Raw genomic sequence first — 15,286 nt, forward strand, 5'->3', positions numbered from 1 at the left:
CAACAGCCAACGAAATCATTAGTTTACATTTCGCTGACTCTGGGCATGAGGAGAGAACGATCAAAAGAAGAGCGTTCTAGCGCCTGTACAAGAGATACGTTTGCACGGCTTCCCTAAAATCCACGTACGGTCTCTGACTTTGGGCATGAATGTTCGGCTGTGATGAAGCAGTGGGTGCTCAGCCTGGCAGTTTTCATTATTTCGCGGCATTCATCATCTCCATAGCAGCTAGCTGTCGATTTGGCCAGGCGGTTGGCGACGCGCTAAATAGCCTAAATATCCCCCAAAAACGTGGTGTAACCCTAAACGGTGTCCCATAACGAAACAGAGGCCTTGATTCGCTGGCGTACGCATCCGCAACGGGCAGGTGCTGACACGTAGGCGCAGCAGTCGTTCCAGGCTCCAGTCATCAGGGTCAGGCAGCCATCATCATTGCCGGCGCCTCTGTAGTCTGGCCTGGCCATTTAAAAGCCCCAAGCCCTGTTGCCTGCACATCAGCACATGCTCCGGTCGGTCTCCCCTCCCCTACTGCCTGCTGCTCGCTTCCTTGGTCGAACAAAGGTGCTGCTGCTCGCTTCCTGGCTGTCCAACAACTCGATCGGCAGAGCAGAACAAGTGTCCAGATATCTCCTGCTAGTAGTATAGCTTATCTTACCAAATCTATTGATCTCAGCTTAATTAGTCGTCCAGCTGGGCACTGACACTTGTAAGTTCTCCTGTTGATTTTTTTTTTCTCTGAGAAATTTGGCGATGATTTTTTTTTTTCCGTTTCCTTTCAGTACGTACGCTGTGTCTGTTGCTTTAAATTCAGTTCTGAGCCGGTCTCCTCACCCTGCAGCTGCAGGACAGCAGGACTTGAGGTCTCTCACGCAGTCAAGTCAGCTGATCGAGTGAGGTGAGCCATGAAGGAGGCCAGGAGCAAGACGCCCCGCGCGGTGCCGCCGCTGCTCGCCGAGGTGGAGGTCTCCAACCTGGCCGGCTTCGACGTCACCCCAACACCGAGCCCGCACGCCCAGGACGCCACCACCCCGAGCCCGAGCCCGCGCCCGCCCAGGATGCCGTCCCGCCCCGGGGTGGGTTCACTTCACTCCTGAGTCCTGACAGATCGTCTTCCTCTGCCCACCGGCCGGCCGGCCGGTCGTGTCACGGCGAACGTGGACTGATCATGTTCTTGTGTTCGCAACTGACTGATGCTGTGATGCATGCAGGTGCCGCCGCTGGACCGCGTGCCGCGCCGCAGCGAGGTGGTGCTGCCGCAGCTGGACTCGCCGTTCCAGGCGCCGGGCTACCGCTCCGTGCGGCCGGTCTCCATCAGCCTCCCGGCGTCGCCCAGCGGCTTCAGCGTGATGCCCGCCATCCCCGGGATGGCCAACGGCGGCGCCGCCGGCGACTGGGCGGACGGCCTCCGGAGGCAGGCCCTCCTGGCCAACGCCGCCGCGGAGTGCGAGCCGCAGCCGCAGACGCCGCCGCCGCCCGCGCGGGAGAACGGAGGGGGGAGCGTCCGGTTCACGCACCAGCCGGCGGACAAGGTGGTGTTCCGCTCGCAGCCCATACCCGGTGGCCAGCCCCCGCGCGCCGCCAGCAGGGTCATCAGCCGGGACAAGCGCTATGACTCCTTCAAGACCTTCTCCGGGAAGCTCGAGCGCCAGCTCACCCACCTGGCCGGCGCCCCGGAGGTCGACGAGGAAGACGAAGACGAGGTCGTCGCCACCACCAGCCGCACCACGTCCATGCCAAAAGTTGATCGCTTCTTCGCCGCCCTGGAAGGCCCCGAGCTCGACAAGCTCAAGGTACGTGCACGGTCACTTTTTCATTTGTTTCGGTCCCAAAACAAATAAAAATTAGAAACTTGCTAAAATCGAGATGTCTGAAGTTCCGTTTTTTAGACTATAGGTATTACATATATTTTATATATTAAATTTGTAGGTTTAATTGTTATAATTTTTGTAGGCACAATTTGTAATTTTTGGTTCCAAAATAAAAGACTCGTCAGATAAAACTACAAACTGCTATTTATGTTGGAACAAAGACAATTAAAAATAAAAAGTTACAATTGTTACTATAATCAGAAAGGACGGAAATTTAATATGTTATGACACAAAGATAAATAACAAATCACAAAAATAACAATTTAGTTGTACTAATTGGTGGTACAAGAGTGTTGATTAAAATCATCTTAAAATTCAGGCGCCTGAAATGCATGAGAAGTGATAACTTAAGAAGTTATTCTGAATCAAACTATTTTATTTAAATTTAACTAAATTTATAATAAAACACCGACATTTATAACACCAAACAAATTAGTATAATTTATTACATATATATAATAAAACTAGCAAACGCGTCTCTACATTGCAACACAACTCAATGCATCTTGAAACCAGACTCCCTACCAGTTAGACACGAGTTGATGTAACTCGTATAAACATACATTGTGAATCTGAGTCACATACACGGAACATATAGGTGTTACAGTGCTCTAGAAAGTAAAAAAAAAAAGAGGTTTGAAGAAACATTTACTTTTTAAGATCATTTATAAAAATAGATATAGGTATAAAATATAGATATAAATTATTAAATTATTTCATGACATCCTTGTTGCTACTCGTTCCTGTAAAGTTAGTTAAGCCTGGAATAAGAAAAGTCTTTTCTTCCTTCCAGTGACCTAGAAGGAAGAGACATCTTTAATTTTTAATTAAATTATAAATCGTTCAGGCTTTTCTCTAGATAGGTCCATAAGCCAGAACAACTTATAATCTGAAATGAATAGATATAGATCATAATATAATATGATTATTTGGTGACACGGACGATGCTACTACCTCTTTCTATAGAGTTAGTCAAACCTAAATAATATGTTTTAAGCTATTCTAGAAAATTTCTTATAATTTAGAATGAAGGGACTAATTTATTTATAGTCGGAGGTGGTCATTTGCGATAGTGTTTAGCATCCATTGCTCTGTTCCCATGGTTACTTATCGTTCCTCCTGCCTTGTTTTCAGTCGTCGGAGGAGCTGGTGCTGCCGTCGGACAAGACGTGGCCGTTCCTGCTCCGGTTCCCGGTGTCGGCGTTCGGTATGTGTCTGGGCGTGAGCAGCCAGGCGATTCTGTGGAAGACGATCGCGTTGTCGTCGCCGACCATGTTCCTGCACGTGACCCACAAGGTGAACCTGGTGCTCTGGTGCATCTCCGTGGTGCTCATGTGCGCCATCACGTCCGTCTACGCGCTCAAGATCGCCTTCTTCTTCGAGGCCGTGCGGCGCGAGTACTACCACCCCATCCGGGTGAACTTCTTCTTCGCGCCGTGGATCGCCTGCCTCTTCCTGGCCATGGGCGTGCCGCAGTCCGTGGCCAGGGAGCCCCTGCCGCAGTGGCTCTGGTACGCGCTCATGGCGCCCGTGCTCATCATGGAGCTCAAGATCTACGGGCAGTGGATGTCCGGCGGGCAGCGGCGCCTGTCCAAGGTGGCCAACCCGTCCAACCACCTGTCCGTGGTGGGTAACTTCGTGGGCGCGCTGCTGGGCGCCAACATGGGGCTCAGGGAAGGGCCCGTCTTCTTCTTCTCCGTCGGGCTGGCGCACTACAGCGTGCTGTTCGTGACGCTGTACCAGCGGCTCCCCACGAACGAGACGCTGCCCAAGGAGCTCCACCCGGTGTTCTTCCTCTTCGTGGCGGCGCCCAGCGTGGCGAGCATGGCGTTGGCCAAGATCACGGGCGAGTTCGGGTACGGGCCCCGGGTGGCCTACTTCATCGCCATGTTCCTGTACGCGTCGCTGGCGGTGCGGATCAACTTCTTCCAGGGGTTCCGCTTCTCGCTGGCGTGGTGGGCGTACACGTTCCCGATGACCGGCGCCGCCATCGCGTCCATCCGCTACTCCACCGAGGTGGACAACGCCTTCACCAAGGCGCTCTGCGTGGTGCTGTCCGCGGTCGCCGTGCTCACGGTGACGGCGCTGTTCGTCACCACGCTGGTGCACGCCTTCGTGCTCCGGAAGCTCTTCCCCAACGACATCTGCATCGCCATCACGGACCACAAGATGAAGCCCATCGTGGAGCTGCACGAGAGCCAGGGCGAGGACGGCAGCACCAACAGCAACGACATCGAGGCCGGCGCGGGGGGCAAACAGTGATCTATGGACGTACGACGCGCCTGTGCTGCTGAGGAAGCATAGGCAATGCACGCACGCCCCAAGTCGCCGAGCTTCACGCCAATGCAAAGCGTGGGGGGATGACGCGACCGAGTTCTTGCTTGGATTGGATCTTTCCAGGTGTTGCTTGCTTGGTTCGATGGTGCAGAGGGATCACAGGAGGAGCTTTTGATCGATTGCATCTATTAGTTACTCTACTAGTCTAGTCAGTATAAAACTACCTGAATGTACAGAGTGGGCTACGTTGTATGAAACGCGGCTGGTTATTTATCTATCTATTTATTTATCGTGGAAAGATTATGCATGCAGTGTCGCTTTTACTTTAGCATCTCAATTTCTCATCAGTTCCTCCTCCAGCTGAAAATTGAATGACGCTTTATTGGCCACTGGTCCACTACTACAGGTAACGCATTGGCCATATCACAGTAGATCGCGTCGTGTTAAATGGTAATTGTCATGGAAGATTGTGGGCTGTGTCATTTTTACTCAAATTATCGCTTCCTCAAGCAGAAAATTTGAATGGTGATTTCCTGGGAGATTGAGATGAGATGGAGGAAATCGAAGCCAATGAGAACTGACAACTGAGGCAAGTGTTGCGTGTCGTGTGAGTCTCTTCGGTTGCATTACATAGCATGATAGCAGGGGCGGTCGTAATGCGTAGGCGGTGGGCCACGTTGCTTAGTTTTGGCCCGCATAACTACATCGCCTCTTTGTTTGAGTAAGCATTTGGCAGCTGGAAAAAAAAGGAAAGGCTAATATCGTGTTTGATCTAAGAATCAAATCATTCTGCTTGCCCTGCTTTCAAGAAAGTACAACGTAGTTCATAGCTCTTCGGCGACCCCAGCGCCGCCCCCATGCAGGTGACTGGGGTGGCTCCCCAACCCTAGTCGCCGTCCCACGTCCCTTCTTCCCATCTTCTGCCACGCCGCCGCCTGAGCAAGCTGTCGGCAGGGCCGTGCGGCTCGCCGGGAGGGTGGCGGCGGGCTCTTCCTTACGGGTGGCGGTGTTGGCTACGTGGGGCGCTACCTGCTGCGACTGCAGCGGCACCGGCTGGAGCCCGTGCAGGCGCAAGGTGGCGGTGGCAGGGCTCCTTTTCTTCTTTGCTTTCCCCTTCCTTCGACATGGCAGCGGTGCCAGCGCCGGCCTGGGCCGCTCCAGGGCCTGGGTGGCCGGATCCGGCGCCCCTAGGGCATGGGGCGGCGTCGGCGGTGGCAGCCATGGCGGAGGCGGTGGCACAAGCTTGGGGCACCGGGTCCACTGTCCCTAGCGCCGGATCCGGCGCCCCCTAGGCTAGGGGCGGCGCCCGCGGTGGTGGGGCACACGCTTGCGATGGCTGGCGGTCACCGGCAGCGTCGACAGCGGGTGCCAGAGCCGGTGACAACTTCGGCGTGTGGCAATGTTGCGTGCGCGGCAGGGTATGTCCGGTTCCGTGCATTGCCCGATCGGAGGGGGTGGCGGCCGATGCAGCTGTGCGGCTATTGTGTGCAGTCGGCACGTCGATGCCCCTCTGGAGGGGCTTCTGTGGGATGGTAGGGTAGCGACGATGGCGGCGGCGACAGACTAGGGATCCAGCATCTTAGCTTGACGTTTGTGCTGGGGGCACCTTGGGCGAATGCTTTGTCGACAGTGACGCTCGTGGGCGCCGCTTTCCTAGTTGGAGGCATTAATGCAATTTGGATTTTCCATATTTAGTTATGGGGTTAACCATTTACTATATATGCAAACTAGCTAGTAGCTACAGATCTATGTATAATGGGTTATTGTCATCTTTTGATTGTATATAGTTGTTGTTGAACTTTTTGTTGCTATCATAGTTATTGAGTTTATCACAATACCATCGTTACTATTGTAGGTTATTTATGCCCGTTTGGATTCACTAAAATAAGTTGCTAGCTGCTAATAAAAGCTTTAGTTGATCCAAACGACTCAGGTTATTGTCTAGCTTATAATAAGTTATTAACAGGCTCCCTCTAAGTATTTTTAACTTATAAAACGGGGATGAGAAATTTTGTGGATGAGGAATGAAATATTAGTTGAGTATTTCTAGCTCTAGAATTATTTGATAAAAAATGTGTGGTACCAGAAGACATCCTGCTCTGCTCGTTGATGTGGGGATTGAGAAGATTTTGGAATAAAATTATGGAGATGACGTGGATAGCTTATATTAAAATGTTGGAAGTTAGTGGAATGACATGGCTATTAGTGGAAGGTGGTGATGTTGATAGTTAGTGGGGATGATGTGGATGAGTTGCATGTTAATATAGACTTTAATGGGAATTAGGTTTATAAGAGATATAGATATAGATATAGATATAGATATAGATATAGATATAGATATAGATGGATAATAAATCCTCAACTTGGTACATGTACTCACATTTTTTTAGATTATTATACATCTAACATTACAGTTCTTTCAATCGCTGGCTATGTGTTGGTAAAAAATGCTGTGCTAACCTGGTCAACCTTGAGATCTATCAACCCGGTAGAAAAGGGAGCTAGTCGTTGGAGGAAAAGATTCATTCTGTGGGAGTGCACACGCGAAAAAAGGCAACTAGCTCAAAAATGCTAGCTAGCTACTTTTGTAGCATTTTTTTTACTACGACAACACCTCCTGCTTGCATCTTTCTCTTGGATGCAGAGGCCACTCGCAGTCTCTCCACCATTGCTTAGTGTGCCACTTGTGATCATGAAGGATTTGGAGAAACGCGCCCAACCATGAAGTCATTTAGAGTTGTACATAGGAGTAAGATGTGTGTGTTCATAGAGTTTAGTATGGGTCTAATTGGTTCGTGGAATTAGTATTGCATTGTATTAGGTGTTATGTAGCATACCCTTAACCCATAAGGCTATGTCTGAATAGGAAGTTGTATAATCTCAATGTGTGTACTATGTAGTTGGTCAGACTAAGCCTTGGGCTCTAGTGTGAGTTTAGGAGGGAGGTGTGCATAGCTGAATACGTGGGATTTAACTTAAACGTGGGATGTAGGCTAGACTTGCTTTTGCTAGCCCTGAGGATGGACTTGTACAGGTAACTAAATAGAGGCGAATTGCACTAGGGGGACATATATAAGAGGTTGTATAGACATGTATGTTTGTCGGTGTCTATGCTTGCTCGTCAAGAAAATTGTTTGATTGAGATATTTTATTTTTCTAGAAGCATTCCCCGCGCGTTGTTGCGAGAATTGCGGATGAATTATAACGAAGTTAGACTAAATTACTTGTATGAAGGAATCAATCATTATAAATTAATGGTAGTGGATTGCTGTGACATACTAATAACGACATGTGATAGTGAATTACTGAGGTGGACTGCTTGTATGTCAAGAAAAAATTTCTAATGGGGTTTTAGGATTGTATTACATATAAGAGATATAACAAATCGAACCCTAACAGCCCATTAAACAGTAGGAACAAGAAAACTTTACGACTTTTTTTTTGAGAAATAGAAAACTTTACGACTTGGGATGCACTGTATCAAACCAAGCCATCCACACGGTCCAGTCCAATTCAGCCCATCCCATCAATACTACAACATCGGGCGGGCCGCGCGGGAAAACCCCAATGTACCAGCGCCAAAAAATGCCAATGCCAATGCCGCCGCCGCCGCCGCCGCCGCGGAAGGACTTCCCGGCGTTTCCATTCGCGCCGTACCCGATCCAGTCGGAATTCATGTCGTTCCTCTACGCCGCCCTCTCCTCTGCCCCCGGCGCCCTCGCCCTCCTCGAGAGCCCTACAGGTCAGTCGCCGACCACCATACAGAACTCTGCCACCATATCCTCCTCCCTCTTCCCTTCCCGTCGCCGTACTCGAAAAGTTAATGGCCTACTGGTCTCGCGCCCTTTTCGATGCCCCCCGCAGGCACTGGCAAGACGCTCAGCATCATCTGCAGTGCGCTGCAGTGGCTCCTCGACCACCGCGACGCCGCCGCCACGGCACCGGCCCTCCCCAGCGGCGCCGCTGGCCCCGGGGGTGACGACGACGAGCCCGACTGGTTGCGTGATTTCACACCGCTGCCGCCGGTTAAAGAGAGCACGAAGAAGAAATCGAAGCCTCCCGCCTTGAGGAAAACAGTGGTTTCACGGAAACCAGACGGATTTGGGGAGGAAGACGGCGGCGACGACGAGCGGGAGTTCCTACTCGAGGAGTATGAGAGCGACAGCGAAGACGTCGCGAGACGGGGTGTAGGGAAACGAGCACATTGCCGTGGTAGCAGTAGTAGCGAGGGCGAGGAGCTGGATGAGGAAGAGGACGAGGAGGAGGTGACGCCCAAGGTTTACTTCACAAGCCGCACGCACTCGCAGCTCTCTCAGTTCGTCGGGGAGCTCAAGAGGACGGAGTTCGCGGGGCGGATCAGGACGGTGTGCTTGGGCTCCAGGAAGAACTTATGCATCAACAAGGGTAAGGAGATCTATTAAAAAATGCTGTCTTTTCTTTTAGGAGGTGCCACTGCATCTAAGACAAGTTAACGGGTGATGCAATTGCCTACAGATGTTCTGAAGATGGGCAGTGCAAACCGGATTAATGAGAGGTGCTTGGAACTGCAGAAGAACAAGAAGAGCACCAAAGTTAAGGTCTGCTGATCTTGATTCATTCTTTGTACTATTACCTTTTTGAAGTGCTTTCCTAACAGTTGTTACATACTATCCTTTCACTTGTTTGGCCAAATGTAACTATTGTTTATACGGGTGCCCATGCTACTAACTATGATTACCTGTGCTTCTTGACCTTTGTTTATTCAGGAGTCTCTGTAGTTGGGAAGTTACTTATCTTCTTTGTTTTGCTTAGCATTTAAATGGACCAAATCATTTAGACATAACTCCCTTTTAAAAACCTGACCGCTTCTATTGTTTGATTGCCATATTTATGTTTGCTTAGCATTTCTGGACTACCACCCTGCTACAATTTTCAACCTGATTGATTACTGCTAAAGTGCTAATTTGTTATTATGGCCGTGAATATGCAGCTTGAGGATGATAAACGAAAGGTGCGCCCAGCAAAGCGCTCTTGTGGCTGCCCGATGTTAAGAAGTAGAAGTCTACAGAAAGAGTTCAGGAGCGAAGTGTCAAACCAAGGTGCATTAGACATCGAGGATTTGGCACGAATAGGGAAGAAGATTGGAACTTGTCCCTACTATGGTTCGCGAGACATGGTCCGCTCAGCTGACCTTGTAGTCCTTCCTTATCAATCTTTGTTACTCAAGTCTGCTAGAGAATCACTTGGCCTTAATCTGAAGAACAGTGTTGTCGTCATAGATGAGGCTCACAACTTAGCTGATTCCTTGACTAACATGTACAACTCAAAGATCACGTCTTCTCAGGTTACTCTCACCTTTCATTAACCTTTCAATCACAATCTGGCAAATAATCCCTCCATTCCAAATTATAAGGCATTTTGGCTTTTCTAGATGCATTACTTTAACTATGTATCTAGACATAGTGTATATCTAAATGCATAGCAGATACTATGTATCTAGAAAAGCCAAAACATCTTATAATTTGAAATAGAGTAGTATTTTGCTCTGTGTCATAGATCATTATATTTGTTTGCAACTGTATTGCTTTGTGTTTCATTCAATGAACATAAACATCTATATATTCCTCGCCTTTTATTAATTATGATTTTTTGTAGAACATAAATGACATATAGCTCTATATTTTGTGTGCCTGATGCTCATTCAGTACTGTTGTCAAAGCACAAAAAGTGAATTTAGGAATTTAGGCATAAAGGGGCCTAAACAAAGAGGATCTTTTAGTGGTGTGGTTAGCTTAGCTTGCCAATGTGGTTGTATGGCACATGATAAGATTCTATATATGGTTTCATCTGGTTCAGGTTTAGAATTTTCATTTTGAAAGCAACATTCAGTCAGTACATGACTTGAACATGCCTTCTAAATTTACTATTGGCTGTTTCCTTGGGCTAAAACTGGGATTCTAGCATTTCTTCTGTCATGTGTTGCTTACAAGTATGAAATGGTGTTGTTCAGGAAACAAACTTAATCATCCTTTTCTCATTTTGCTGACTGCATTTCCTGATATTCATTTTCCTTTTGGATTGTAGTTGAAGACAGTCCTTTCCCACCTGGATGAATACCTTAACAGATTTCACAATGTTGTGGGAGCTGCGAATCGACGATACATCCAGACCTTGACAGTTTTAACAAGGTCTTTCATACGTGTTTTGATCAATAATCAAGATGGTGCCAGCACTATGTCTTCTATGACCATAAACCAATTCTTGTTTTCCCTTGACATTGATAATATAAACATAGTAAAACTTTGTCAGTTTGTGAAAGAAAGCAATATAATCCACAAGGTGAATTTCTTCCAAAATGTACCCATTCGGTTGTCCAATGCCCATGTTATCTGACTGTTGTTTTTTCAGGTTAGTGGATATGCAAACAAGTTAACTAGCATCGAAAATCAGTTTGATCTCCGGCTCCATGATGAAGGAAGCAGTATAGCATGCTTTCAGGCATTGGTTGACTTCATATGCTCCCTTCTGAATGGCAATGACGATGGAAGAATCATAGTTGCAAAGCAAAAGCTAGGTGGACAACCCGATGAAGCATATCTTAAATTTGTGATGCTTTGTGCAGATAAAATATTTTCCGAGGTACTAAATTATTCCTTTTTTAGTGACTGAAAGTATGTACTGTAGCTACTTATGAATTTTGTTCCTTATATCTGTTATAGGTTACACGGGATGCTTATGCTGTTATCCTGGCTGGTGGAACCCTCCAGCCTATTGAAGAAACTAGGCTACGCTTGTGTCCAAGCTTACCACCAACTGACATAAAATTCTTCACTTGCAACCATATTGTTCCTCCTGAGAGTATTCTTCCAATAGCGGTTACACGTGGACCCTCAGGCATGACATTTGATTTCAGCTACAATTCAAGGAGCTCTCCTTCGATGGTTTGCAATTTCTAACATCCCCGGCCCATTCGCTTCTGCTACTCAAGCATAGATTGTGAAATTATGAATTATTTGTATTTATTTTCTGCCATCTTCTTTCCAATAAGCCTTGAATGAAATATTTATTTGACAGTATTTATAACATGTACCATCCCTCAACTTGCCTATTGGAAACCTAGGGTATTATAAACTTGCTGCAAAATGTATTTACAAGTCCCTTCTATATTCCTGTGTTTCTTTTTGCTTCATTACCTTGTGGTGTTACTATGTTAGACATTCCTTTCCTTGAACACACGTACATAAGTCCTTGTTTATCCTTTTATTTGTTTTTTTGTGGAAATACAGTTACTACATGGATGTATGATTTTATCCATCTAGGCTTCTCCTTAACAATGAATTCTTTTTCCTGCGATTGTTTGAGCCCATATTGATCTGCAGCTTCTTTCGTTGCTTTATACTTTATTGTTGTTGTGTAATATTTTTTTACTTGAATGCACTTTTTGCTTGCGTTTACAGATTGAAGAGCTTGGACGTTTCATTTGTAATATCATAACAGTTGTGCCTGAGGGAGTTGTTATGTTTTTTTCTTCATATGATTATGAAAGGCGTGTATATGATGCATGGATGACCGCAGGCACAATTTCCAAGATTTCTAAAAAGAAACATGTTTTCAGAGAGCCAAGGAACAGTGCTGATGTTGAGGCTGTCCTCAACAAATACAAGGAGACAATTGAGTCCTGTAGTAAAATTTCCCAAGACACAGGTGTCAGTGGGGCACTTCTATTAGCCGTTGTTGGTGGGAAGATTTCTGAAGGCATAAACTTCAGCAATGGGATGGGTCGTTGTGTAATAATGGTTGGCTTGCCTTATCCAAGTCCATCTGATGTTGAGCTGATAGAGACGATAAAGCATATCGAAAGTATTTCTAGCTCATTTTTGGTTGGAGATGATAAGGCCTCAAGCAGAAAATATGATGATGAATGTGAACTTCAGCCTGGTTATGATATATTACGGAAGTGCACTAGAGGTGGAAGAGAGTATTATGAGAACTTATGCATGAAAGCTGTGAATCAATCTATTGGTAAGCTGCTTCTCTTGAGCATTTGTCATGCATATAGCACTGTTTATATTCTTCCTTATATGATAAGAAGAAATAATTGCAGGCAGAGCGATCAGGCACATAAATGATTATGCTGCAATGCTATTGGTTGACTCACGTTATGCACAGACTTCATCAACCAAGAATTTTTCCTGCCCGACTGATAAGCTTCCTCAATGGATAAAAGCACGACTCTCTTGTGCTCAAAACTATGGAGAAGTTCATAGATCATTGCATCAGTTCTTCAAATTCAATAAACAAAAATGTTGAAATACTATAGAAATCAAGAGGCAAGCATTTCCGCTGTTGATTCAATGCAAATAAAAATACAGGTTTGTGTATTCCTCTTCGTGCGTTTTTTTAATCACAGCTTTGTGTTTGTGTTTCCTTACTTATGCTGCCTACTTATGAGCAGCCTGCACCTGTGATCAGAGTTATGTACGGAATTATGGTGACAGTAATGCTTCCTCTTAAGGAATTATGGTTAGATCAATATTTCTTTTGTTTGAGACTGTAAAACAATATCACAAATATAATTATTCAGTCTGCTTATTGTCAGTCCTTATCATTTTTTCAATTCTCTGTCATGATAGCAAATCTTATAGACCTCATTTTAGTGATGTGTGTTACTACACTAATATGTTGGTACATTTTCGAAGTGGGAGCAGTGTACTATTTGATCGTTGCAAGTTATGATATTTACATTTCATATTCTTGAAATCTACAACCTAGGCAAGTGATATTTATGTATGCAGTTTTATTAGTTCTGCTATCTGGCTGTTTGATTTTTTAAATAGAAAGAGGAATTGGGTTAAACAGAATGCAAGTTGCAATTTGCAGCTTTTCTTATAAGATCAAGTCCACCAAATTTCAAATTTATTGTTCCTTTTGATTTTGAAGGATCCCAACTACGGATTGTTTCATTATGGCCATACCCCCACCCCCCCATTTAGTGTCTGAGAAGAAAGTAACTGCAGTATTTGTTATGGATTATTTTTTATTCAACAATCATGTATTCTCAAGTGCATTTTGGCGAATATATTTAATCTCCTCAATTTATTGCTACATTTCTGTTCCCTTATGGGCGCAAGACATCTGCCCTATTTTTGACAAAAAAAGAGAGGAGAACGAAGCTAACCATATAAACCTTTTTCTTAACCCTCTAGGTGCATGTAGGGCTGGAGTGGCGCTGGACCTACAGCCCCAGGGTGTAGAAGGATGTTAGGTGTGCAGCATGATCAGAGTTATCTTCAGTTGGTTCAATGTGATTTTCAGTTGAAGTAATGAAGGATGCTGGGCGAGCAGCGTGATCAGAGTTATCCCCAGTTGGTTCAGTGTTATTTTCAGTTGAAGTAATGCCGAGTTATTTCGGCTATGGTGGGAGTTACTGCTTTGGTAAGCTTGAGATAGTCTAGCGTGTGAGCAAAGATAGGAGATTAGTTGTACTTGAATACGTCCTGGTGCTTATGTAAGCCAAACTGGTGTATTAATTTAGTTAACCAATGAAGTAATCTAACTATCTCTCCCTCTCCCTGAATATCCTCCACGCCTTGCTGAGCCTAGCTCAATTGGCAGGATGAAAGGTATGGTCATGCACCCAATCTACTGAACTTAAATTTGGGTGTTCTTCCTAGTTGGTCTCATTTGTAACATGTGATCCTCTCCTGTTTGATTTGGACACAATTAGAAACTAACCTAGATGGAATGGTCCATAGTTATTAAGGCGGTAAGGCGAGGCGTGGCGACCCACCCCCTTCAAAACGTGAATAAGGCGCGCGGCGAGGCTACGCCATACACATACCCTCACCTACATTAGGGCAGGCCAAACATACATTGATACACACCTTTTTGTTGCCAATTTTAGAGCCTATGCACAAGCAGCCAGCACCACTAGCCAGAGCACTTTATACCGTATCCAATTATCTAATCACAAGCAGCATAACACATCACAGGAGACTGGAGTATATCCATATCCAAGTCTAAGATCCAAAGCATAAGCAAAGAGGCAATATAGTCCAGACTTTTGAACAGAGGAAGGACATAATAGGAAAAACAGAGAAAAGAAGAGCCTACGTGAAGGACTGAAGGTGCTGGGCCTGTCCTGCTGGCAGGGAAGCAAGCAGATGAAGGAGAGCCCATGTAGAAGCGGAAGCAGGCAGTCCTCGACGGAGCATAGGTCCGACCGTCGGAGGCGAGGATCCGCGGGCGAGGACGCGAGGTTGGATGTCGGAGGCACCAGCTGATGGAGCGGAGATCGGGAGGCCGTGGGGCAGTAGCAGGTGCCGTGAATCGGCGGAGCAGAAGGAGCGAGAGCGGCTGGATGGGACGGGGTGCGTTCCAGGTGCTTCCGCAGCCATCTTCTCTTCCCCAATCTCCTCTGTTTCCCTCCCCTCTCTCAATTGACGAGCTGCAGGGTGGGGCGCGCCCCTGGGGAAAGTATAGGCGCCCAATTTCCCCTACGCGCGCACCTTCTTTCGTCCTCCCGCGCGATTTCACCTATGCACACAGCTGCCTCTCGTTTTTTCGTCCACCCACGCGTCGCTCCGCACACTTCTCCCTGTGCCTGCAGTCGCCTTTTCGCTCTTGCGGCGTCGATCGGATGCCTTGGCGACGCCTTTCTACGTGAGGCGACGCCATATGCAGGGAGGTCGCGGCGGGCACGACGCCTCGATTGGAAAAGCGCCCACACGCCTAGGCGACGACTTAATAACTATGGAATGGTCATGGTGGAACTTTCGGTGGGGTGGGTACTTAGAAAAGACATGCATTGGATGATTGAATAAAGTTGTGTTTTTTTGTAGCAAGAACAAAGGCTGTTGATGCGATATTCTTTCCTTGAAGACGAGCATTGTCGCCTCTCTTTAACTTTATATTGTCATCATTATTATGAATGCTGCGGTGACAAGCAAGAGACTAGGCGCCACAACAGGTATACCAGGCGATAGGCGAGAGAGTAGGAGGACAAAACTCCTACCCGAAGCAGCTATCCTGCTCAGCCTTACCTTTTAAGAACCTTCTTAAGAACACGTGGCGGAATACAAAGACTAGACAAGGCTGTCACTACCTTGCTAGCTACCACAAACAATATGTGCGACAAGTGATACCCAAAGGCAAGATCGAGT

At 46.7% G+C, this 15,286-nt stretch overlaps 2 protein-coding genes across 3 annotated transcripts; both read left to right on the top strand.

Annotated features, from left to right (window-relative positions):
• The first annotated feature begins 539 nt into the window (after positions 1–539).
• Positions 540–4,436, top strand: LOC136517763 (S-type anion channel SLAH2-like). Its single transcript, XM_066511406.1, has 4 exons — positions 540–706; positions 839–1,073; positions 1,209–1,790; positions 3,003–4,436. Exons 2-4 carry the CDS (start codon positions 903–905, stop codon positions 4,128–4,130), a joined length of 1,881 nt encoding a protein of 626 aa, XP_066367503.1. The 5' UTR covers positions 540–706; positions 839–902; the 3' UTR covers positions 4,131–4,436.
• Positions 4,437–7,730: 3,294 nt separating this feature from the next.
• Positions 7,731–13,746, top strand: LOC136518468 (uncharacterized). Of its 2 annotated transcripts, none has more exons than XM_066512130.1 (10): positions 7,731–7,887; positions 8,010–8,549; positions 8,640–8,722; positions 9,115–9,468; positions 10,209–10,463; positions 10,533–10,763; positions 10,844–11,065; positions 11,582–12,146; positions 12,229–12,496; positions 13,331–13,746. In XM_066512130.1, exons 1-9 carry the CDS (start codon positions 7,731–7,733, stop codon positions 12,432–12,434), a joined length of 2,613 nt encoding a protein of 870 aa, XP_066368227.1. In that variant the 3' UTR covers positions 12,435–12,496; positions 13,331–13,746. The 2 variants fall into 2 exon arrangements, with proteins under 2 accessions (XP_066368227.1, XP_066368228.1); XM_066512131.1 differs by lacking the exon at positions 13,331–13,746 and adding an exon at positions 12,580–12,634.
• The last annotated feature ends 1,540 nt before the right edge of the window (positions 13,747–15,286 follow it).

The sequence above is a fragment of the Miscanthus floridulus genome, chromosome 17 (assembly GCF_019320115.1).
Source record: "Miscanthus floridulus cultivar M001 chromosome 17, ASM1932011v1, whole genome shotgun sequence".
NCBI lineage: Eukaryota > Viridiplantae > Streptophyta > Magnoliopsida > Poales > Poaceae > Miscanthus > Miscanthus floridulus.